This window comes from Seriola dumerili, unplaced genomic scaffold, assembly GCF_002260705.1.
Source record: "Seriola dumerili isolate Sdu_G_001 unplaced genomic scaffold, Sdu_1.0 BDQW01000097.1, whole genome shotgun sequence".
NCBI classification, from domain to species: Eukaryota; Metazoa; Chordata; class Actinopteri; order Carangiformes; family Carangidae; genus Seriola; species Seriola dumerili.
The window spans coordinates 1,226,494-1,252,229 of NW_019174352.1; the positions used below are offsets into that span (position 1 = coordinate 1,226,494).

A 25,736-nucleotide genomic window follows, 5' to 3' on the forward strand; every position below is an offset into this window, starting at 1 on the left:
CCCTCTCTCTCTCTTTCTCTCTCTCTCTTACCCTCTCTCTCTCTTTCTCTCTCTCTCCCTCTTACCCTCTCTCTCTTTCTCTCGGTCTCTCTTAGCCTCTCTCTCTCTCTCTCTCTCTCTCTCTCTCTCTCTCTCTCTCCTCCTCGCTGCAGGCTCACCACATTTTGGGTTTGGTTTTGTTGCCTCAGTTCATGTCAGTCTTGATGTTTAGTTATGCGCCCGTACTCACACCCTCACTTATGCACACCACACACTGCTGACTTTATTGATTGTGAGCTGTGTGATTGTATTGAGCTGTTAACATTTAATTTGGCAGCTTGATCTGGTTACTACAGATTCCCTTTATTAACTGCCTATATTAACTATGGTGTGTCTCCCTTGTGTTGTGGCCGCCTGAGGCCGGGTCATAACACAGACACAGACACAGACAAACATTTGGAGGAAGCGTCAAAGAGACACGAATCCAGTCAGGACTTTCAAAATAAAGCTCGTCATATGATCTGTTGGGCAGATCATCCACCTGTAATGGTCATGGTCGTGGTCGTGGTCACACATGTAGACTGGATGGTGCAGTATCCTTGCACAGGTAAACTGCTCTACTGCTCCACGACCGAGACAGAATCTGCATCGCTCCGAGATGAATGAATCCAGTATCTGACCGGCACAAAGAGGCAGAGCAATCTGATTCTATACCAATATACCAATTAAGATTACTTAACTAACTAATTAGCTAAGTTCATTAACTTACTAACCCTAACCCTTCAGTCTGAAGACACCTCCATGCTGTGTAATTGAAAGAGGATCCAGATAGGTGTATTCACCTTTAAGAAACTCAGATTAATACATCTTGGTAATGAAAGCTGGACTAGAAGAAGACATAAAGAAATAAACCAAGTAAATCAAGCAGAAATTGTAAAAGAGACAAAACAATGCTTTTGAAAAATGAGAGGGATATGCCAGTGAAAACGAAGCCTTGTGTCCAGTCAGTGTCCTTTGGGAATTAGGAGAAAGCTCCGCTTTAGGTTTATACTCCTGTCAAGCAGGATTGTGCTCACTTCATTATCAAGCTGGCAACTTCTCTAAAATTCAGTGTCCTTTGTTCTGCTTCTGTCTCGTCTTCAACTTTTTCCCTTTTCAGTCGGGCTTAGGCAAGATCCTCTTACCACCCTTCCCTCCAAAGCAGGAAAAAGGAAATCCTGACAGAGAAGTAAAATGACCAAAGAAATAAAACAAAGTAAGACATGCCAAGGACAAGACAGGCCCCGCGGTGCCAGCCAGCCAAACAAACTGTCTCGCTACAGCTTCAATCTCCCCCATTGATTTGCTGACAGGGGATCTTTAGCCCCGAGTAAAAACGATCCATTCTTGACGCCACTTTCTGTCAGCGCGGTGCATTTTGAAATACCTTATTAAACATTTATGACTGGGCGAGAGTTATTACAACCACAATTTTATTAATCTGATTCATCACTTATACTGGTTTATCCGTTTAGCTCTGCTATCACATTCTCTTTAGAGACAGAATTACACTGTGGCCTTTAAAAAAAAAAAACACACTCATAAGACCAGTCAGATCACATGTAGTCAAAGACAACATTATAATATTTGACAGCAGATGATTCGACAGACAGCATTTCGCCACATGTCATTAAGGAATTAAAAATAGGGGGAAATTATGGAATAAAAGTCACTTTAGAGGCAGCAGTCATCTCCACTGTAAAGAGGACGTGATACAACTTGTGAGCATTGAGCTCCGCTACAAAGTGAAGGGAAGCTCAAGTCTTTGAGCACAACATGAAAGATAGACAGAGGCATGAGAGATGTCATCATCCTGTTTAACACCAGAATATAACGGAGTTGTAAACCCTGTTAGTCCCCTGCTAAAAAACTGGACAACACAGTAATCTGCCTAAAATAAATAAATGTGTCTGAGGTCGTCTCAGGATTCTGCACTGAAAGTATTTTAAAGCTTTACTGACAACTTTTCATGTCGGAGGCTTTACATGGCAGTAAAGGAAAACTGATAACTAGCAAGTTTGAATTTCAGCACCCAAAAAACCCTGAGTGGTGATATCCATACGCTGCACATGAATGTTTGCCAACCTGGCTGATGCGCGCTGCTTTGTACATAAGGAGGATAAAGGAAAGAAATATCTCATGTTGGCGAGACCAGCTGCTCGCTGCTGTTCGTGACAGTTTGCATTTCACTTTTCAAGTTTGGATTTGTCCCCTTCTTCTGGAGGCAGAAACATCCCAGACACCAGGATTCAATTTGGGCTAACAGAGCATTATTTTTGGAGGAGTACAGAACCGGCAGGTGAAGTCGGGGTGAGTTTCATAATGACCGATCACATGAGAGGAGCTCTCATCCTCTTTAAAAAGCAGCAGGGACACTGGCTGAGGTCTGTGACAGAGAGAAAATAAATCTCCCTGAACGACCAAATATGAAGTTCCAAAGTTCAAAAAAAAAAAAAAACTCTATACATGCCTCCATTATGGTAGAATTAACAGGCAGCTGATGCATGTTGGAGCAGCAGCTGCTGGAATATTGCAGAGGCTGGTTATAGAACAAGCAATTACGTTACAGGCAAATTAATTTAGACTGTGCTGCTCTTTTCCTTCTCTGCGTATGTGAAAACAGTCAAACGCACGAGTCCTTATCTATGGAAGAGGAAAGAACCAAAAATGATTTCCAGTCCTTCCATCTTTAAACGCATTAGTGAGGGTTTGGAGATTTGCTATTAAGTGATTAGAAAAATGCATAAGGTCAGTTAATAATAAATCCTGATGAGAGTTGTGAGTGTGCACCTGAGCCACTGAGTTGGATCTGAGCAGAGGGAGAAACAAGTTAATCTCCTGAACAATCTACTGAAATCACTGAGGGAGTGTCTGCCTCCTCGGCCCGTGTTATCAGTGCTTTTTTATCTATACTTATCATTTATTTGCGTCTTGCCATTGTGCGTCCTTTTGCCTTCACTGTCCAGCGGCACATCTGCACCTGTGAGTCAGGTCAGGTCTTATATGAGCGGGTTTCTCTCTCACAACTCTCGAGTCTGAACTTTTGCTTTTAACAGAAACGTCCTGACAGATTTGATGGAGCCCAGGCCTCATCTTGACGACAGCTGTGTTAGTCGGGATGAGTTTACTGTGGAGTAACAGCTTTCTAATCTGATATTTAGAAAAACGTGGAACATTATCTTCTGTTAGATCCTGACTGATCTTGTCGCGGCGTCCGCAGATTTAAATAATAAACACAGCTGTGCCGTCACGTGCAAAACTACACATAGTCCCTTCGAACAGTGTAGATGAACACCACGTATCGTTCTGTGTTTAATCTACTACACAGAATAAAAACCCCTGACTTTCTACAGCTTGCTGTGGGCAGCTCACTCATCACCTACAGCAAATCAATTTTTTCAATTTTCTGTGCGAAAAACAACTTTATTTATTCTTCAAGAGCAAGAAAAAGCTTTCTAGAGTCTCATTCAGACTTGCAATCTCTATGACTCCAGCTATCATTCATTAAGATGGCTCTATAAAACTGAAACTAATTCTTCCCCCTTTTTTTTTTTATTCCACTGCACTTCAAACAACATTCCCCTCCTCACCTCCCTCCCCCTGCGCGTCACATTCGCTCTGTGCTGTTGCAGTAACCGATGGCATCCTTTCATTCATTCCATCCAACTGTTTTTTTGCATTCATTTTCTGATTCTGCTCTCATTTCAGACCCTGCCACTTTCCCGCCAGTAAGAATCACCTGAGCTGCTCCTCCTCCCCACGCACCTGCTGACCTGTTCTCCATTCCCTCATTAGCGAAGGCCTACCAGTCCGTTTCTTGTCTTTGTGTCATGTGCCTTAGCTTTCCAGCGCTCTGCTCTTCGTGCTTTTGACCTTGGATTTTGCCTCAGCCCGACCCCTTGTACTTTGTTGACCTGCTTGGTTCTTTGTATCCTTGTGTTTTTTTAGTTTTCTAGTAAAGACTCTTTATCTCTTTTCTTTTAACATCTGCCTCCTGAGTCGTGCTCTTGAGCCCCTTTTCTGAGAACCACGACACAAACATCATCAGCAGCAGACAACATTAATGGCTGTACCACAGCAATGACGTTCTCCTGTTTGTATAATGACCAACAGAAGAATAAAGGCCAAATATTGTTGGGAAATCTTTCTTCTTGAGAGAGAAGCTACATTCAGGAGAGTGCAGCTTGCTGTCATCAATGTCAACCTAATAACACACCTACACATTTACTGGAGCCAACATGTTGCCGTTGAAAGGGAGGAATTAAATGAAAACATACTTTCCTTATAAGAAATTCTCATGGTCATGCGATTTTTATGTTCAGTCTTATTCTCGTAAGGCCACTCGATAATAATTAAAACTGCAGTGATAACATTTTGTCTATTTTGAACCTTCCTTCACGCTCCTTTCACACAAACAACAAATAGCACATAATTGAAATGACATTTTCCTGATCAGCCAATCTCACAGTGACTATAACTGCTAAAATATTTTTTTTTTTAAATTTAAAAAAATTAATATGTGAAGATATTATATTGTTTCTAAAACAAATGCAGTATGGACTTTGTAAGTGTTAAACTCTGGCTGCTAAAAGCGAAGCTAAGGGAAACACTCAAAATTCCAGTTTAGTTCTTATGATCACTATGAATATGCCGACACAAAATAAACCACATAATGTTAGCTCTTATATCCTTAAAGGCATTTTACCATGAATATTACAAATCTATTCATGAAACCCTGTAATTTACCCCAAGTGTATTATTGAGAAGAAAATGAAGGGAGAGATTTCAAGGGAAAATCTCAGTTCCCAGTGTTTCCCCATGGTGCTGATAGACTTAGATATCGCCATTCAAAGATCTCATGGCTATAATTCCCATACTCAGGCAGTACATCATATATATAATTACTGCTTCCAGGTCTGTCTTTAAAAAACAGTAAGAGAAAGTTTTGATAAATGTCTCTCATAGAACTGTTTTAGCTCTGAACCTATTGAGAATTATCCAACTCTACAGCTTAGTATCATTTTTAATCTTTCTTAGCAGATGGTTTTGATTTTCTACTCCTGAGTTGAGTCCTTATATTCTCACTAAAACCCCCTTAATAAAATTTTTATCATTTTCATCTAAAAAGCTCTGAAAAACCTACTGTACACTTCCTGCTCGACACAACATGCTACACAGACAAAGCTAATGTTAGCTATTAGCTGTTAGCTGTTAGCCGTTAGCTGTCAGCTGTCAAAGAAAGTCTAAAGTACCAGCTAAAGGTTATTTTTTCTCAGGAGGACGATAATCGAGTCTTGTTGTGCCTCTGTGGTAAAAAAAAAAAAAAAAAAAAAGTTTCATACATTCAGTGTTATGAGTTCAAAATAATTCAGTATAAGCAGCCGATCCGCTAATAGTCCAGACATTAGCTGTAGCTAGCTAACAACGATGTAAACACTGTGTGTGGTTCAGGACAGTTTTGAGGGGGACGATGAACAAAGCAGCACTGTAGGCAGAGATACATACAAAAAGTTTAGTAAATCCTGAGTCCTTGGGTTAATTTTTCATTTCTCTTCTTGCCTACATACTCAATGTGTCAAATCTTTATCATATTTTTATGTCTAACCCCTTCCATTATATAAAACCGCATTTGACCATTATCTAGTAGCAGAGCAGTATCATAGCAGTTTAGCTTTCAGCTGGTGAAAATGAATAACCTCCTGGTGTAATGACGCAGGTGTGGAGGCTAACAGCTAGCCCTCTTGCAGCTCCGTAGCTCAATATCTATTTTGGCGTTTGCTAAGTCACGCCTGCTCTTGAGAAATCCAATCTCTCTACTTAACTCCACCCATATATTCCGTTCATTTGAAAATATTTCACATAACTGAAGATGAATGCTCGAACCTCTGCTGCACTTTGACTCCAGCAAAAAAAATGTGAAAAATTAAAAATAAACTCTGGGAGCTTCAAAAAAAAAAAAAAAAAAAAAAAAAAAAAAAAAAGGTAAAGGAACAAAAACAGTAGCAGATAAATCATGTAGCTTCATGGCAAGCTGCCACCCACTCTCCTACAACTGACCAGTGAATGGCATTTTACCCTCCCAGAGTCACCCAACAGGAACCAGCCACATCACCATGTACACATGGGCTGAGCCAGACGTTCAGTGAAAACACAATAACAAACAGCATTAATTTCCGTTTTCTCAGTCACTGACATCATATTTTACGCATCACCACCACCCCTTGAGCGCACCAGCTACAACAGAATTTAATTTACTACGGAACAACTTCACCCCGTCATAACAACCTCACCCGTTCTTCGACAGCTTCAGAGGACCTCATCACGCACACCTGTTCCCACTCTCGCTCTAACAAACTGATCTGCATCGCAGATAGAACAATAAAAAAAATCTCATGAGACATCACCATGATACACAAGTATTACATCTTCACCGCAATTCACATCAGTGATGGGTCAGGCAGTAATTAGTGTAATCAGCATGTACACTATCAGAGAAGTTGTAATTAATTTGTACAAGAGGACTGAAATCCCTTTTAGATCATAACCATGCGCAGCACAAATTAAACTACACAACCTCAACAAGCTGAAATAATGGAGTAATATTACTGATGTTAACACTATAAATCTGCTAATGTTGGTAAACAGGGCCGTTTGCGCTTTAACAGCTTTGGGATAAGTGATATTTATTCTCTCATACCGACACATTCTGCACTTGCACTAACGTGTCTTCACCTAAATGTATGCGACCTACACCAAATGCACTTTTGCTCCCACCCACTAGCATCTTTCTATTGAATGCATATGCAGTCATGCAGCCTCGTGACTTGAGACCTTAGTACCTCTACAATATCTTTAATGTTACAATACAAAATGTCTGCATTCAATGATCACCAGATTTTTTTTTTCCCGAGTGATTTTGTGTTTTTTTTCACATTAGAAGGAGATGCAGTCGTTTATTGGTACTAGAAAGCTGAGGTGTGAGGGAGAATGAAATGAAATAAACGTTAGGGAGGTAGGGAGGATGTATCTCAGCTGTCACTGTCTTTATCCTCTGCTTCATTCGCCCAGTTGTCTCCGTCCTGAAACTCTCAGCCAATTAGAGTCAGTTGTGAGACACTGTCCGTCTGTCAGCCGCCAAAAGCTTTCCAAAAACCCCCCAGGACCCTCTGTGTGTGTGTGTGTGTGTGTGTGTGTGTGTGTGTGTCCCATTGTCATCGGCTGCTGCCTGACTTAACTACCTCTCACTCTATCACGGCGAGAACTCAAGATAGCGCTACATAATACTACTCCTACGTGTGCACAAATCACAAAGTACACAAAGAGGAAAAGACACAAACACACACACACAAACAAACACAAACACAAACACAAACACACACACACACACACACACACACACACACACACACACACACACAACCAGTGCTGGTCTGAGTTTTCTCTCTCATTTTCCACCCACCTCTTGCTCTCGGAGACAAGTGAAGTCCAAATATAGTGTGGCAGACAACACCCTCATATTAACTTAATATATGACCAGCTTGACAAATACTGTCAAATCGCACCAAGGCCTGATAAAGTGTATGCACAGCACAGACATGCATGGGTGTGAAATGCATAACTTGTACAAAATAACATATGTGAACTATGGTTGGAAACAACAGCAGCAGTGGGGGTTACAAGGGTAATATATTCTATTCAGTGTTTATCGAAGATGACATGTATCTGATTAAAACGTAGATGCCTGGAGGCAGAGAAGTGCAAGGTGTCAGGCTGATGTAAGGCAGCAGTGTGAATTCATCAAGACACCTCCAACCAATAAGTATCAAGATATGATGAATAACAAGCACACAGTGAAAATAAAATCATTCCCCATGTTTCCATCAAGAAAACGCTGTTGGCGTGCGTCATTATTTATGAAGCCTTGACAAGGTTCCACCTCCTGTTCCCCAAAGGGACAATGTGATGTGACACAGTTATCATGTCGTCGCACCAAGTAATTATGTCCACCTGTGAGTGTGTTCATCTACATTGTATTACTGCAGCTTGACACCCACCCCCACCCCCACCTTTCTATTTTCTTCTCATTTCTTTTGAAAGTGAGAACTGCCGGGGATGTTTGTGCATCTCTGTGTTTGTGTGTTCGGTTAATGACAGAAACTATTTGTTGATAATGTTTTTTTCCGTGACAAATAAAAACAGAATAAAAAGTCATTTATGACGAAATGCATTACAGTTTTCAACAAAGAGTCTTTATTAAATGCCCTGTGCTCGTTGTTTACCTTAGTAAAAATCTTACAATAACTGCTACAGTTAATGCAGATTTGTCTTAGAATATGGGAAATATATGTTTGTTTTTCAGAGGCTAGCCCGGACGTGACGCCATGACTTCGCCTCTCGATTGTATCCTCCGGCATAGATTATGTCTTTCAGCAACATTTAAGCATGCGATGTAATTTAAGCTAACATTACTATTCTTGGAAGAATTAAAAAATAACACGTTTAGACTGAAAGCGTTAAACAAGACGCAAAAACAAAGTAGGCAGGACAAACAACAATTCATGAAACTCAGCCAACGTTAACATACAGTATCTTTAGCAAAGGATGCATGTGTTAGCATTGTAATTAGGCTAGTTAACGGTTTTATGTTTCTGGACTATGCGTAGGTTAGCAGCTTGTCTCAAGCTAAAGTGAGACCACAGGCAGCTCCAATTATATCGTGTCAAGTCAAGTCCATTTTTATTTGTAAAGTGTCAATTCACAACAGAGGTTATCTCAAGACACTTTTCAATTAAAGCAAGTCTAGACCTTCTCTTTATAGTGATATTTACAAAGACCCGTGTGTGTGTGTGTGTGTGTGTGTGTGTGTGAACTACAGCCCAATATAAAGAGGTAAACACTGCCTTGTCTGCTAACTTGAATAGTGTAAGCAACTGTTTACCTGTTAGCTAAAAGCTAACGTCAGTATGCTAACAGTAAACATCAAAGACGACAACTGTAGCTTCAGAAAGCTGGACACACAAAACTTTAAAAACAAGAAACATGACAATACAATGACTTTTAGTTTTGGTTAAAACTAAACAACTAAATGATGTTTCACCTAAATTGAATCAGATTTACGATATATTTCACTGTTTGCAGACGTTTTGAAGGTAAAACAAAAACTATAAAGATTCTCTGTAGTCAAAAGCAGTTGCGGAGTCTGGAGCTGATACTGCTCCCCTTCACTGCACGCATGTCGAACAGCGATTCTGGCTAACTAGCAAACCGACGGAGAGAAATTCCCTGCTGAGGCGTTCTGAGCAGCAGCACAAGAACATTTCTCTCAGTAGAGAGGAGATGCTGTGACGGCTTGACAAAACATCTCGGAGAGCGGTGACGGTTTGTGAACATGCACACAGAGATACACTCGGAGAGAGAAAGTACATCACTTAGCATTACTTCCTTCGCTCTTAATCTGACAGGTGTCAGCCATAAGAAAGGAATCGGAGGGAAACTTTGGAGTGCTCTCAGTGCACCTTGTGCTCTTCCTCTGTTCAATGGTGCAATCCGGACGTCTGCGAGGAGCAATAAAGATGTAGGGAGTGGTTTGTGTGTGTGTGTGTGTGTGTGTGTGTGTGTGTGTGTGTGTGTGTGTGTGTGTGTGTGTGTGTGTCTGTGTGTTTGCCTGTTGGCCTTTATGTCTATCTGTGACACGTCTGCAGCAATTTCCTGTGAGGTATTTTGAGCAGAGAGATGAAAGTGAAGGATAGTTCTCTTGGTCCTCTTCTCCCACCCTGTCTTTTCTCCTTCATCTCACCCTTCTCTGACAATCTATTTAAAATAAGGCCTTTCAAAACAGAGAGAAAATTGTAAAAAATAAAAATAAAAAATAAAAAAAGACTGAGAAAACAGAGAAAGAAAGAGAGAGAGAGTAAGATAGCGGAAAAATGAGACAGTCAAGAAAAGAGGGAAACTGATACGCTCATAAGAGCACGAGGAGAAAAAAGGCATTTTGGGGGATGTTCATGAAGGGATGTCAGTCAGTTAGTCAGTGAGGTGTTTGGAGAAAATGCAGTGATAGGAGAGAAATAAAGGATGGATGGAAGAAAAAGAATAATGCAAATATGGAAGAAAGGAGTAAGGAAAAGAAATATGCAGGCGACGGAAAGACAGCTGGAATTGTGGAAACAAGAATGGAAGAAAGGTTCCTGTAGCTAAAAATATATTTTTTCCATTCAAATTCATGGATTCCCATGGAAGGAAATAAACAGACTGAAGTAAGACTGGTTAGAAAGAAAGGAAGGAGCCATGAGGCAAGTGTGGAACAGACAGGAAAGGAAGGAAGAGAGGGAGAGAATTATGCATAAGAAAACAACAACTGAGAAGGAAGGCGTAAAAAAAAAAAAAAAAGACAACAACAACAAAAAAATCTTAAAGAGGAAAGAGAGAGGACACCGATAAAAAACTTTAATAAAAATATGCGAGTAAGTATGAAATGACTTGAACAGCATCTGCGGAGAAGAAGGTTGTGCAGGTGAAGCAGCGTCAGACCAACAGTGGAAACCTGCAAATGCACTTCGCTCCCCATGACTGATCTCTCCAGGCACAGAGCACGTCACCGTGACACATTCCACATTTCTAAGAGTCAAACTTTTTGTCAGACGGAGACTTTGTAATGTAAAGAAGTCTCACTTTGTACAGAGGACATATCAGCTGCAGCTTTCCCCAAGGAGGCCTGATAGGTACTAGCCCCGGGGCAATATACAGCCAGGCCTTTGGCTCACGGTGCCGTTTGGAGGGAAAATCCGGACCTGTGTGTCCACCTGTCTTTATACTCCTGCCTCTTTTTTTTTTTGTCTCGCTGCTTTGAAAGGAAAAGGCGAGCTACTGACTGCTCCCTACAGTGCGGAGGGCTGAGCCAGTTTTTTTTAAAAAACATGTTAAGCTTCCACCTAAAAGAAATCGCACGTCACATGGCTTTTCACAACAGATGTAGGCATGACAAGCGATGCCCCGAGGCGCCTGCTGAGCAATGCATGCAGAGGGAGGGAGAACCCAACTGACAAATCCTTTTAGAGGTGAGCAGGAGTGCACCGTGGAGCGAGCCAGCTGCGGTAGACCTTGAGATTTTTTTCGGATGTGGGAATCACTCAGGAGGCGGAGAATTGTATTATCTTCATTAAAATGTAATTGACTCGGCGTGTGATCACACTTCTCCTCTTTAGATTTGATACAAATGGCTCATTGGCCAGCAGCTCTTGACATTTTGCTGCCTGATCTTAGTGTGATCACACCTGGCAGAGAGCATGTGGCATTTCACAGCGAGCAATAATTAGGTAGCTTCTTTTTCTTTTCTTTTTTTTTGGTCCCATGTTTGGCGCACTGTGGCATTGAAAAGGTTGAGGATTTACTCCTTGGCCAGTAGCTCTTCACATTTTACCACCTCTATTTGTGTGATCGTTACACACTCTCAGCTGCTTGTGACATTTCAAAGCAATCACTAATTAGATGTGCCGTGTAATTTTGTTTCTGGAGTATGAGAGCAGTGACATTAAAAGGATGCTTTTAGTTCTTATGTGTCTTACCCTACTGACAGCAGTACCTCCAGTTCAAAATCACTCAGCTTTTACTCACTTAATGAAGACTACAAGGATTGTGTGTGTGGTGTGTATATTAAAAATTTAGAAATCACAGAAGTTGTAACCTTCTGGCGCGTTTTCTTTTTCAGATGAGAAGTTAGATGAGAAATTTGATACCATTCTCATGACCGTAGGCTAAATATGGAGCCAGAACCGCTGTCTGGTTAGCTTAGCTTAGCTTAGTTTAGCTTAGTTTAGAGATTAGACACAGGGGGAAGCAGCTAAAACCCATTCATACATATATACATATACATGTAGACATATTCGTCCCTATATCGAGGGATGTTGCCATATATGTCACCTGTAAGGGGATATATTATTATCACATATATACGTCCTCTGGATATATGAAGATATAAGTTTATAACATATCTGAAATATATAATATAGTAGAATAGTAAGTAGTAGTAGTTTGTATATGTACACGTATAAAAAAATATCTATGATTAATTTTCATTTGGTATAACATGTTGCAAACATGTTTTTAATTCATATATGCAAGTTTACTTTAAAAAAAAAACATAAAAATTCTATAAGCTTATATATGTTTTTTATATTAATTTCTCATAAATTTTAAACATGTCTATCTTCCCATTTTGGGATGTGCTTGAGCTTTTGCTTTAAAAGTTTTTTTAGGTCCCCAAATACTACGACATCTGTCATCTGTTCCTCTGCTGATTTTCAAAAATTGTGCTCGTCTTAAGCACTCTTAAATCTTGGGTGAAATTTTTGACAATAAAACTTGCTCATAACCTGAGACTTTCATAATGCTAATGATCACTGTTATCACTGACGTGTACATAGTAGTGTACAGTTTAAAAAAGCAATTTACAACTAGTTCTGTGCAGGGAAGAGGAAATGCAAAATCCGCCTTGAAACACTTGTATGCAGGTATGTAGTGTCATGCAAAAAAGTGAGACAGATTTAGGATAAAAATACAGAACTTTGTTGGTGTTAAGTCGAGTGAATATTTTCCCACCATGCAGCTCTGTTTGTCTACAAAGGATGCGTACCTTAGTCTGACAGCTTCAGTGAAGTGACAAAATTGTTTTAGGACCTTGGCACGTTTTAACCTGTAGCTGAATGCTGTTAAGTCAGCGGTGCCCGCATTTAGGGAGACCCATTTTGAGAAAGTAGCTAGGACTCTCAGCTGGTGTGCAGCAATGTGTTGTTGGTGCTGCGGTGTGAGCTTATATGTGCCTGAAGCTTTTCAAAATGAGCTTTATCACACATATTTTCCACAGCCTCATGCATGTCAGGTCCTGTCCAGTGAGTCTTTGTGCTCACATGCTTAGCAGGGAGCATCTGATGGAGGGCCAATGATGGCCAAGGTCAACTTCAACAAACAAGCAGGAGAGAGATTAAATTTAGGTCATGATTGTGTAATCTATGCAGAAGCAATTCTCAACTTTGATTTAGAAAGTTTACACTAGTAAGACAGAGCAGGCTGTTGTGTCAACATCTATTCTAAATATTTGCTTGCAGAACAAACACGTCTGTAATTTCTGACTGGTTATTAAATGCTGCCTCATGACTTTCTGAACAACATGATGTCTTCCTGCAGTGCACAAGTTCTGACAGAGATGTTCTGGCTTGTACTCAAATCATCACAGCTAGAGCTCTCCGGTCTCATCTTCCCTGCCTGTCTGTCTGCGTCTCTGTCTGCCCGTCTTGTGTGCGTTAGTTAGGGGAGCGTGGGTCGGCACTGGGCTGGAGAGGTTGGTCTTAAGTCTTTGTCCACACATCACCACAGCTGATTGCTCCTCTGGATGGTTGGGATTCTCAGCTAAGACAGGGATTACTGACCCATGTCGGCTTCCCACCTTTACAGCCGCCACTTCGATGTTCACCCAGTCTGAACTTAGATGCCCCACAGAATTGAAAACAGCGTGTGTGTGTATGTGTGTGCTTTAGTTTGTATCTAAAACCTTGGGAAAAAAAAACATATATATATATATATTTTTCAACAACTACAGAAACTGTTTTATCTACAAGGTGGAGTGTGTTTATGTGCATGAGGACTCACAAAAACTGAAATGAACCTGAAGGAAAATATAGTGTCATCAGTCACTCCAGTGTGCTGATGAATACACTTAGCTTGGATCCATTTATGTGACTGGCTGCTGATGATGATATGAAGATGACTTGACTCTCACAGCCCATCTGGCAGAGTGTCGGAGTCAGACTGTCAACTGCAGTATTTAACATAAATTCAAAGTTCTCATGAGACTAAAGAATGAGAACTTTTCCAGCTGTAGTCCACTATTTACTCCTCTGTCTGTAATCTGCTTCCCTGTGGAATACTTCACTACTTTATTGCTTACGCTCATTTGCTTTATAACTCACACATAACATTTTGCATCCCTAGAGAACCACAAACTGTCATTTTTACACTTTGGTTTTGAGCTATAACTTGTTAGTTAGTGAGTTTTAGAGATGTTTTTGGGCAGATTTTGTTATGTTTGGACAGAGCATTTCCATTGCATTTCCAGTCTCTATAATAAGCTAAGCTAACCACCTGTAGCTTCATATGTCACGCACAGATGTGAGAATGGTATCAATCCTTGCACAATGCACAATAGTTGTTACACTATTATATTTAAAAAAAGGAAATTGCTGGCTGATTTTCACACTTTTTCTATCAGTTCAGTGATTACAGCACATCAGGGCAACACAGGAAAGTTTAGTAATTTCAATGAATGTCCTCGAGGGCAAAAACTATTCGTAGGTTGATCAGTTTTAATAAAAAAATTAATTGTTTAAGTCAATTTCTTAAAAAATTGCCTGTTCCAGCTTCTAAGATGGGATAATTTGCTGACGATGTGCTGATTTATATCATTTAACATTTTGTACTGTTGGTCTGACATAACTACAATTCTACAATATTTTTAGACATTTCTTGGACTATGAAGACTACAAACAATTAATCAATTAATCAAAAAATAACTTATTTTACTCACACATTGATTCTTGCCTATTCTCTTGGGTAACTGGTAAATCTGTTGAAGACTCTGAACCATTATTAGTATGTGTAATGTGTTACAATGGATTTTTATATTTATTTTAGTAGATATGATTTTATATTACTTGTTTTTGTACTTGTGGGTCGATACTGCCCCTCAAATTGAAAATACAGCCTACTACAATTTTAGGTGAAAATCGTAGTTTTCATTTAATGGTTGGGACACCGTGCAGGCCACCAAAAGTTTTTTGATTCATGGATTAGAAAAAGTTTGAAGACTCCCTGTTACAAAGTCCAAGAAAAACTCAATAGCTGACATTCCAGTGTACAGTGTACAATCAAGCTGTTTCATTCTACAGCTCAATAGCTAACATTCCAGTCTACAGTACACAATCAAGCCATCTCATTCCACTATGAAACGGGCTGAAGTTTCCATTGTGTCAGGGTAGTTATTAGCCCCAGAGACAGACAGAGCCAGCCAAGAGAGGAGTTAGGGCTGTCCGTCAGCCTCTAATGTCTCCACACAACAGCCCAAACCTAAACTGACAGGCACACACCACACTGACAGCCCACTAACAACACACTATTGTTCCCCCGCAAATGGCCAGGACAAAGTTTACTTTACCCACAGAGAGAGAGAGAGAGAGAGAGAGAGAGAGTGGCAGAAAGAGGATGCACAGAGACAGCTGTATTCTGGAGGCCCGAGTCGAACCAGCACTCATGAGCGACATATATGCATCATGTAGATTAGGGCTGGTCCATATGGATAAAATCTTATATCTTTTCACACTGTGACCCTGAAATTCTCTTTCTTGTAAAATGTTAGCTAGTTCCTCAAGTGAGGCAGTAGAGGCACCACGAATGAACAGAGTAACGTTGATTCTATAGTGCAATGTATTTCAGAGCAAGGCAACGTAGGTTGTGTTTGAATTAATTGAAAAGAATCATATGTTAATTTTCATTTGTTTAAACTTAGTTGTGAGGGGGTGGAAAGGTAAGTGGGCGTAGGGTGAAGGTAAAGGAGGTTCGTTCAAGCTGAAGCAGTATAAAGTTGCCATTTAAAGGGATACACAGAACACATAGAACAGTCGGCCAATTTCTTTCCCATTTCACATTACCCAGCCCGATACGGGTTTCCGGTTAAAATAGCCATGCAAGCATTTGACTCACCTACAAACACATGCACACACAAGTATGCTCGAGCACACCTCTCAGCTGTGTCCAGTCATGCTCTCCTCCCTGTCTGTGCTATGTTTCAATTCACACAAACACACACACACACAACACATTCTTACGCAACGGCCTGTCCTCTTGGGGTACTGTCCAATGGATGCCTTCCAAAAATATCTGATCCCCTAAAGGCGTAGTTCACTCAACAGAAGTGCGCTGATGTTTTCCACAGGAATCTGAATTCACGCAGAGTCCAGCATAATGAGATGGTGAGCGCAGTGTTGCTATGTAAATGCTTTGTCTGATGTGGAAATGGGGATTTCACTGTATTGCACATTCATCAGCCGCCATTTTGACAGAGGAAAATTAGTTTAGTGTGTGTCATTTCAGATTGTTGTTGCCTCAGCCCGTCATTAACCTCACAGTATGTTGTAAATGCGAGCGTGAATCTGCACTCCACTGTATTCGCTCTGACGAGTGTTGCAGTTTGAGTGAACTTGGATTTTTTTTTGGACTCTTGGATATTCTTGTACAGATCCCATTTCTTGGCACTAGCACATAGGTTTGGTCCAACATGAGGGTCAGAGAACAAATGGAAAGACACACACATAGTGCCGTTACATCAGAAATGGACTGACAAGAGACCCACACAGCCCTCATCTGATGTCAATTCTACCTTCTGTCGAATCTCTTCTTCCATCTTTATCGGGGAACCGAACTCAGCAACCTGACGGACTCCCTCACTGGCGTAGCCTCCGTACTCCCACAGCACGTACCCTCTGGAGTGGGACGCACCAATCAGAGCCGACCAGTGGTTGGCTCGTCCTGGAAGACGGGAGCAGGAGAAAGAAAAAAGAAGAGTTTGAGTGGCTTAAATGAACACTAGCTGACAGTAGTAGTAATTTATTTATTGATAAAAAAAAAAAAAAGTTATATTTATCAATAAAGTAAAGTAATAAGAGGTTGAGCTAACTCTCGACAAGAAAGCAAATAAGCAAAATATCAAACTATTTCTTCAAGAGCTGTTTTCAGTGAGTTGACTCTAAAGCTGTGCAGCTGTGTTGATCTTATCCACACTCATCATAATTTTTGTGCCATTTCTCTCATACTTTTTTGTCTCATTTTCTAAGTAATTTTCCACCCAAGAGCCAAAACCCCCTACCACGCTGGAGAAACACAAGCTTGAGTCATGATGAATTTTCCTGCAGATCTGCAGTGCGTTCTCTAATGTGCACGGTGTACATGCGTGCTATCCAACTCACTCGGATAGTCTTTGGGATGCACTTTCTCCGACCAGTTGCCGTAGAAGGTGAGTCTGTACTTGGCTGTTCCACAGGCGCAGCACTCCAAGGCAGGAGCTCCCGTAGCTTCACCAAACACACGCTCTGCAGGGAGACAGGACGTGATGCACATACACTCCCCTACGTCAAGATTTCAAGGCTAGAGAGGAGATGCTCAAACCAAATAAAATATACACAGCTGAGGATTTAACAGACAAACAGAGACAAGTCGGTGTGTAAGCTTTAACACAAAAGCACACCTGCATAAATTACCAGATGAATGACTACAATTTGAACAGGGAGAATGTCACAAAATTACATCCATGGAATAAACTGGTATTTAAATAACACATTAGCCTTGACAGAGATTCATAAATATTCAGATATTGCACTGGACCAATGTTTTGCAAAGATAGGTCAAGGGGAGTACTTGAATATTTATGACTTGCCAAATTATTCGGAAGAAATCCTCACTTGACATCTAAGTTATAGCGGGATGAGTCAAACACCAAAGACACCTAACTTATGTCAGCAAATTGAAACGGTGTGGCTTGATTGGCTTGCATAATAGCCTGGAAAATTAGATTTTCTTGAGGACGGGAAGATTTCATGAAAGTGAAATTCCCCTGAGATAAAGTTTGAGAGACCATTTGTTCAGACTCTGATTTTTATTGCACAATAAACGTGTGCATCAGAGCTAAGAGAGTCCTGTCTCCTCACTGTCTCACAAGGGTTTAGTGTTTGTTTGGGGTGCTGACAGATTTCCAAAACTGGCTCGCCATTTTTTCTCTGCAGTGAAATGACAGGTAACATAAAAGCTATGGCGCTGCTCTGTGGTGACATACAAAGGAATATTTAAATTCCACGCAGACTCCCATGAGATCTATAAATCACTGTCCTCACAGTTTTCCCTGCTGCCTCTGCTGGCTTTATATTTTTTTTAACACGGTATAAAAGACTGGGAGCTGTTCTGCTCCGAAAGGGGGAGAGAGAAAAAACAAAAAAACGACAGATAAAACAAGGGATAATGGCACCATGATGAGTGGTAGGGGATGAAAAGATGAGCAGCCGACAAGGGAGAGGTAGAGATGACGGGCAGCTGTCATTACCTTTCTCACAAAGCCGAATGGTGAGAGAGCCCTCTTCCTGGAAATAGATGATTTTCTTCTGGACAATACTGGCCCTGAAAACACAAAGAGAGAGGGAGACGTGAGAGAGGGAGAGGAAGAGAAAAACTGAGAGGTGAGAGAAGGAAAAATGGAGAGAAAGTGGGATAGTAAAAGGGGTGCAAAAAGGGGCATTAGATGAATAACACTGTAGTGTTTTTTTTCCCAGCATCTGATCTATGTAATCCTCAGTGAGAGGGGAAGGTAATGGGTACCCTGAGGTTTCATAATGGGCACAGAGTACACATCTTTTCACAGAAACAGCGCTGCACTCTCCAAACATCACAACACAATCACATCGCTGCAATGTGAGATTTAACAGAGCAATCATGCCCACGGACGTGAGGAAGAGAGAGCTGGAATTACAGTCGGAAAGCAAGAAAATAGATTTCTCTTCACACAGGCTGTGGACGTCGTGGACAGAGCCAGATTCTGACTTATGAGTTAATATTGACTGAAAATGAAACTGTCCCAATGAAAATAAGTTGTTTTAACAGAGCCATTCACATCCCCCTTCAGTCTAAAGGAACTGCATTCCTCATATCGCACATTTAAAGCTGTCAAGCTTTATGCAAGGCACCTTTTTTATGGAAATCCTGGGTGACAAAAAATGTCACAGATACAATGAGGTCTGTTGGCCTTTCAACACTTAGAAATAGGATTTGCAGCAGTTTTACATTCCATTGCAAAAGAGTTGCATACACTCCCGATACGTTTACGTTCCCTTTGAATATTTCTGTAGGTTTGCGGCAACATTTCTCTGAGATAAAACACTTTCCTTTCACTGTCATAAGATGTTGGATGATTTAAATCTTGCTACAGAACTAGAGGATTATGTGATTTTTAGCTTTTAATACACAAAAACACATAGACACCGAGCAGTTTACACCAATGTGGCTGATAGAAAGGGATTCTTTTTTTTCTTTTCTTTTTTAACTAAGGACCCGAAACTGAAAATTAGTGTGCCACAGGGACCCAAGCTCATGAATGCATAATGTCTATTAAGCCTAGAAATATTCACTGAAATGCTGTAATCCACAGAACTAGAGTAAATCATTTTACATCATATCTTTTTTATTTACATTCTGACATAACTTCAAAACATTAAACTGCCTGTACAATGCTTGGTTCTGACACATGTCGGCTACTGTGATGTGATGCAGTGCAGCAAAAAAAAAAAGAAAAAAAAAGATCCGCACAAGCTTTAGATCGTGCACGTCTGAGTGGCATGTCTGGTCCTGGACCATTCGTACAGACAGGAAGTTGACAGGATGAACACTGGTCTGTCCTGGCTGAGGGTGGCGGAGAGGCTGACGTGTAGTTTTCTAGCCTTCTTCTGAGAAATATGTCATTAAACAGCAAAACTGTGTTTTCTGAGGAATAACCTTTACATGCAGTAAGCATTACTAAAGAAATAGACAGTGACAGGTAGCTGTTAAGGACAGCCGTTAACTGGAATAATTTACCATAATTTATCTGAAAATCCCTGAATAAGATTTCTTTTAAGACACAGCTCAAGAGATTTTCAGTCATATATAGATTTATATAGATATAGATGTAAATATGGATGTAAATCTATTCTGACTGATAAAGGATTTATTTAGTTTGTTATAAGAACATGAAGGTGTAGACTTCTTTATTGTGCAGTTATGGGCATTTGATTGCAGAGTGTGTGCTTCAGTACTGCTGATTACATCACAGGCAATTACTGCCCCTTGTTTTATTTATGATATTTATGTATGTATGTGAATATGTATATGATCGTATATTTAGTGGTAGACTAATGTTTTATTCCTGTGGACAGCAGGGAGAGAAACTGTTGCGTTGGTAAGAGAATATGAACAAACGTGAACATTTGAACGTTTGAATGTAACTGTTTTACACCTGTTTTTTTGCCTGTATTTGTTTATTCACATTCACATTTGGGAAAACTAGCACCATTAAAAGTTCACTGAATTAGCTATTAGAAGTTCTCCTTTGCAATGTATCAAAGGCAAATGATTTTCACTGGATTAATGTGATATTAAAGAAAACTACAATTTCTAAGCAGATTTAAGGCCAGTTATTCGTGATGAACGAAGTGCTAACGATATCCTCTGGAAGTGTGAGACACACATATCCAGATTTGACTGAGTTATGACTCAGAGGAAAATGCTTTTGACGCAAATTGCTGCAACACGGCACTGAGGGTCTTAAAGTACCTTAATTGATTCCATGAGCTGCGTGTCCCAGCTGCTGCTGTTAGACTGGTGGTAAGCCAGAGATATCAGCAGGCCAAACTACAATCCTTTACTTCTCGTTGTTTTTAGAACACCTGTACGCACCTGCACTTTTCACCTCACACTGTACCTTTGCCTTGCAGTTTGAAAACCTCTGCAGTGGATCCACCATATATTACAATATATTACAACAATATATTACAATAAAACACATTTTGATCAATTTGGTAGATTCTGTGATGGCGATATGAGTCGCGATTTCAGTTGGAAAGTCTTTTTTGCATTTTATTTTCTCTTCTTGATGTGATTTTTGCTGGGGCTTGTACCAAACAATCACGTTCCTTTCCATGTGGTGAATATGATTTGTGGCCTGGAGCATCTCTGTTTAGTCACATTTCACTTTTATAAGAAACAAATTGCAGCTCCTGCGATTTGAACATTGCACTTGTCCATATTGCGATTTCGATAATATTTCGATTCATTGTTCAGCCGTCAATCATTTTCAAATCGGTTAATGACCTGAACCCCGTATTACATTTTTAGACAGCAAACAACCTGACTGACTGTTGCAAACCCTAAAGGTAATGTTTGCAGTCTCAATGTGTAAACTTTAAAAGATTTTCGCTTAAGAAAATACCACAAAAATCGCTACATAATTATATTATATAATTGGAAATATATCACAAATATATAACTATCACTTTTCGAAAAGCCTCATCTCATACAGAGACACATAAAACCGAGATATGAAAGTGAGTTGAATGACACCGAGTGGAGACAGAGGAGGGACTGGTGACATTAAGTAGGAGTTAGTGGTTATATTGCTCCTATAAATCTTACACAGACTGAATGGTGCAATATACCCTGCAACATGGGTTGACTGCTTGGGCATGAAATTGAAAAACAAAAGTGAAATATACAGACTATTACTGAACTGTCCTTCATACGTTTCAAGTAAATTCTCTAATAGCTTCAATGATGCTAATGGTTATTTGTATTTATTGATCAAATCGTCAATCAATCCAGTGATAAATCTGGTCATTTGGTTTTTACATCTTTCAGCAATAAGGACTTAAAGTTACACTTGCTCCCATCTTCCTTAAAGACATCCCCTCTTTGCTGGATGTATCTGTTCCATCTGTGCATCAGTTTGCAAGTTTACTCATCTCTATTTTGAAGATTTGTCAGTTACAGGCCACTGCACCTCAGAGAAAGCAGAGCGCACTGGAGATATGTGTATGAGGAAACAAGTTCTAACACTGTTGCTGTATTTCCCTCTGGTCTGAAGAGAGCGCTTAATATATCATTTCCGGTAGTGAATAAGTGGAGGTGTGAAGAAAAGTATCTACTGTACATTTACCTTGAACTTCTGCAACTACAGTTCAGCCCTGAACTCACATCATTTACAAATAACCAAAAAGTTGTTTTAACCTATAACTTAAACTTCAGCATTAACTTTCTCATTGGTAACATTTGCAATAAGTTACAAAAACTCCTGAATAACTTCAACAAGAAAAGAACAAATCAGGAACTAATTTCTAATTAATGACCAGTTACTAAGTAGTTTCTGAATATCTAAATGCAACTAGTAACTGAGCAGCAAATCATTAGGAAGAATGGTCAGTATGCATATTTAAATATCAGTCAATCTGAGGGGTTGTGGGAAAAGGAATGGGATCGCCATCTAATCTACAACATTCCCCCCTTACATCCCCTGAAACACTGAGATTTGATTTGCTACATCCACTCTGACTGTGTGATTCATCGCTGAGCTTCCCCCTTTAGATCTGGCCTCTCACATTGGCTACGCACACCCAGCGTAGCGTGTCCCTGGAGATATCCTCTCTCTTTGGCTCGTCTGTCAAACAGCACACCCATTTAGCTGCTGTGGCTACAAACCGTACCTCTGACGCTTTCTGGCAGAAAAAATGTAAAGTAGGTGCCTGTAAGGAAACAGAAAAAAACTAAACAACAACACCACTTATGGCTGCAGTCAAATAATATGAATGATTACAAATCTAGATTTTCCATCCTACTATACTGCCACTGACTGATTTTTTTTCTCCTATTCCCTCTCCCCGTCCTTTTTTTGTTCAGGTTTTTTATCAATCATACTTTCAATGGCATCTCATGCATCATGCATTATATATATATATATATATATATATACTCCTCATCTCAGCGACACCACTGCTGACTTCTCTTCTATGTACCCTGGAGGCGTGGACGGCGCCCCCCTGCTGAGTCTTCAGCATGCTGTTTGGATTCATGTGGGGGAGCTCCCCAGAGAGCAGCTCCGACACATGCAACTGCGTAACTGTTCATGTAATAATGTTTCCACTCCATGACAAGCGTTCCCGCCTGCAATGATAAACATCACTGGAGTAAGTGGAAGAAATCCAATTCAAGGTAGCAGGAAGAGCAAATCAGTTTATGCTATTTTCTTTCCTTTTGTCTGTTTATTTGCACATATATGAAAATTGAGTCTGCGACAGCAAAACATACATCAGTCAGCAGGACTCACCGGGAACGAAACTGAACATCTGCCGATGGATATTGATCTTTACAACTGGGAGAATGTTCATGGATTGACAAGGATGGAAAATGTGATCTACATAAAATAGTTCAGTTGTATCAAAATGAGAATTAGATCAAATCCACAAGGATTTGTAGAAGGTTTGTTAGAAACCAAAAATAAAGTGTCTTGGGTACAAGGCAGGAATCAATTCTGAGCAATAGAAGCGTAAATCAGTTGGTTATTAATGTTGAAAATTGAGAGCATAAATAAATAAGTGAATTGTGCTTTAAAAATAAAGGTTAGCTTGGGGATTTGATGAGGAAATTCTGACGTGTAAGTAACATAAGGGTTTATTCAACTGTTATAAATATTAGAAGATATGTCTTACTAAGAAGATTGGCATTTCATAAATAACTCCAAAGTCAGTGGCTCTTCCTTTGACATCTGCTCTCCGAGAATTTGTTATAATAACAAAAACGTGTTTAGTGAGGTCACAATGACCTTTAACCTTTGACCACCACATCTTTAGCAGTTCATTAGCTGTGTCTCAATTCAGGGGCTGCATCCCTCAAAGGCTGAATTTGAGGACCATCTCAAAGGCTCCTTCAAATGAGGCCGAGAAAGACGTCCTTCGTTTCCCAGGCAACAAGGGATCCACCAGGTGACTCCTTTGTGTCCCAACCTATTCCAAGATACATTGTGCCCCAGTGATGAATCGCTTTGGAATCACTTTTCAAAAAGAGAACATGGCAGACTCCGCAAATAAAATAATAATAATAATAATAATTAGGAAATCCTTGTGGACCAGACTGCCTCATTTCGGTCCATCCTTCACGGTCTGCGATGGCTATGGAGGCCATGTCTTCCTCGACCCTTCACAGACTCTGAATTAAGACACAGCTCTTGACTCCAAGTTGACATTTGTGCCAGATGCAATGAAATTCCCTCCAGGCGTTCTTGATATATCACATTCACAAGAATTAGATGGATGTGAGGTCACAGCGACCTTGACCTTTGACCACCAAAGTCTTATCAGTTCATCCTTCGGTCCAAGTGAACGTTTGTGCCAAATTTTAAGAAATTCCCTGAAGGAGTTCCCTCAAGTCGTTCCTGATATGTCACATTCACAAGAGTGGGGTGGAAAGACAATCTGAAAACATTGTTCCTCCGATCACAGCTGTCGCTGGTGTGGAGCTATGAAAACCAACTAACACATGCCCTTTTAACACTCATATTGCAGCAAGACATGCCAACATCCACAGAATGGTTATCTGCTGCTGCAAACTTTTGTTTGGAGACATGAGGAAAAATCAAATTGGTTAATAGCTACCATTGGTATTTGCCGAGGCGGTTGGCTACTTGGGGAGAATAAACACAGCCGAGTGGCTACTAGACTTTGCCTTCAGTCTGAACACATGGTTCTTCATCAATAAAATAGCAACAATTTTCATCAGCCAAAAGTTCAACAGCAGCAGCTGCTGCAAGAGAGGAAGGGTTAGAGTTAGGGCTAGCCTTAACCCTCACAGTGCAAAAAGACTGCACACATTGAAAAACCAGTCTTCAAATGTCAGAGCTAATTTTCCAAACAATAACAAGGCTGTATATTCCAATTCTAAATCATTATTTTCTTTCTCAGAATTTAACAAGGCTTGTGTTTGTCTGTGACCGAGTCAAGACAGGAGAGTTTAGATCCAGCTCTCAAACAGCGTCAGAGTCCTGGCGGTTGGATTTGTGTTGCCACTGAGCGAGCAGACGACTAGTGGCCCCTTCCTCCTCCCAGAGTCCTCCCAGTAACAGCACCAGAATACTGATGGGAAGACTGAGTGGGAGGTCGATGTGAGGTGAAAATGTGATGAACAGACGGCCAGAGGGCAGTGATGGAGTGAGAGGAAAAATGCAAGAGTAAACTTGATAACGAGATGTGAAGTGATCAAGAGGACAGCAAAACTTGGATTGGAAAACAGTCTGCCTCGCCCTCTTTCTGCTCACTCTTCTCTCATCTCTCTCTGTAACTTTTAGCTTCGGGTGGAAACATTTCCAGACACTGAAAGACTTTTCAGGAGTTTCTGGAGATTAAAGAACAGATTTGGGCTGAGCTCATCAGAACAACCACAAGGACCTTGGTGACCTGAGGTGGAAAGCACACAAACACAAACACAGAATCTTTCACACCGACACAAACACAATCTCACATGGACCTACACGCCGTCACAGCCAAAAAGCTCGCGTATACAGGCACGTCACGCTCACCGAACATGAAAGTCAAAACAAGGCAGAAATATAAAAAAAAACAAAAAGACTTTCTACTGAAAATCCTCCTCAAAACCGTTGAAACTGAACGATGCTTTGAAGATGGAGAAAGGAGGGAAGTTGTGTGGGTGACTCGCTATTATTAAAGCAACCATTTGACAGTTTTCTCATGAAACAGAAACGTAATCAAGCTGTTTTTCACTATATCGTCTCCAGTTTCTAAAATCAACTGTCATCTACAGAGGTTGTCAAACCTGAGCTTGGAAGATAATTTTAAATATCTGTGTGCATGAGTGTGAGTTGTTTTCTTTTGAAACTGCGTACATTTCTACGGGTAGAATCCCATATCAGTGTTTGCATCTAAACAACTTTGATTTTTAGTTGAAAAAGAAGGCTGATTGCCACTAAAAGAAGACGCAATATATTATAGAAAGCTACAGAAGATTGTTGTTTGTAACTGGCTGACAAGCAGATCATTGATATTGTATAACAGTTTATCTCAAACGTCTTTCTGCTCAACAGATTATCCACTGCT

General features: G+C 40.4%; 1 protein-coding gene across 1 annotated transcript in view; it reads right to left on the reverse strand.

The window, feature by feature from the left end:
• Positions 1–25,736, reverse strand: part of LOC111222511 (spondin-1-like) — an 81,385-nt gene that overhangs the window by 35,839 nt on the left and 19,810 nt on the right. The window contains exons 4-6 of the mRNA XM_022746268.1: positions 18,158–18,231; positions 17,031–17,153; positions 16,445–16,593 (exon numbers count right to left, since the gene is read on the reverse strand). Coding sequence (XP_022601989.1) covers positions 16,445–16,593; positions 17,031–17,153; positions 18,158–18,231 — 346 coding nt within the window. The remainder of the gene's footprint in view (positions 1–16,444; positions 16,594–17,030; positions 17,154–18,157; positions 18,232–25,736) is intronic.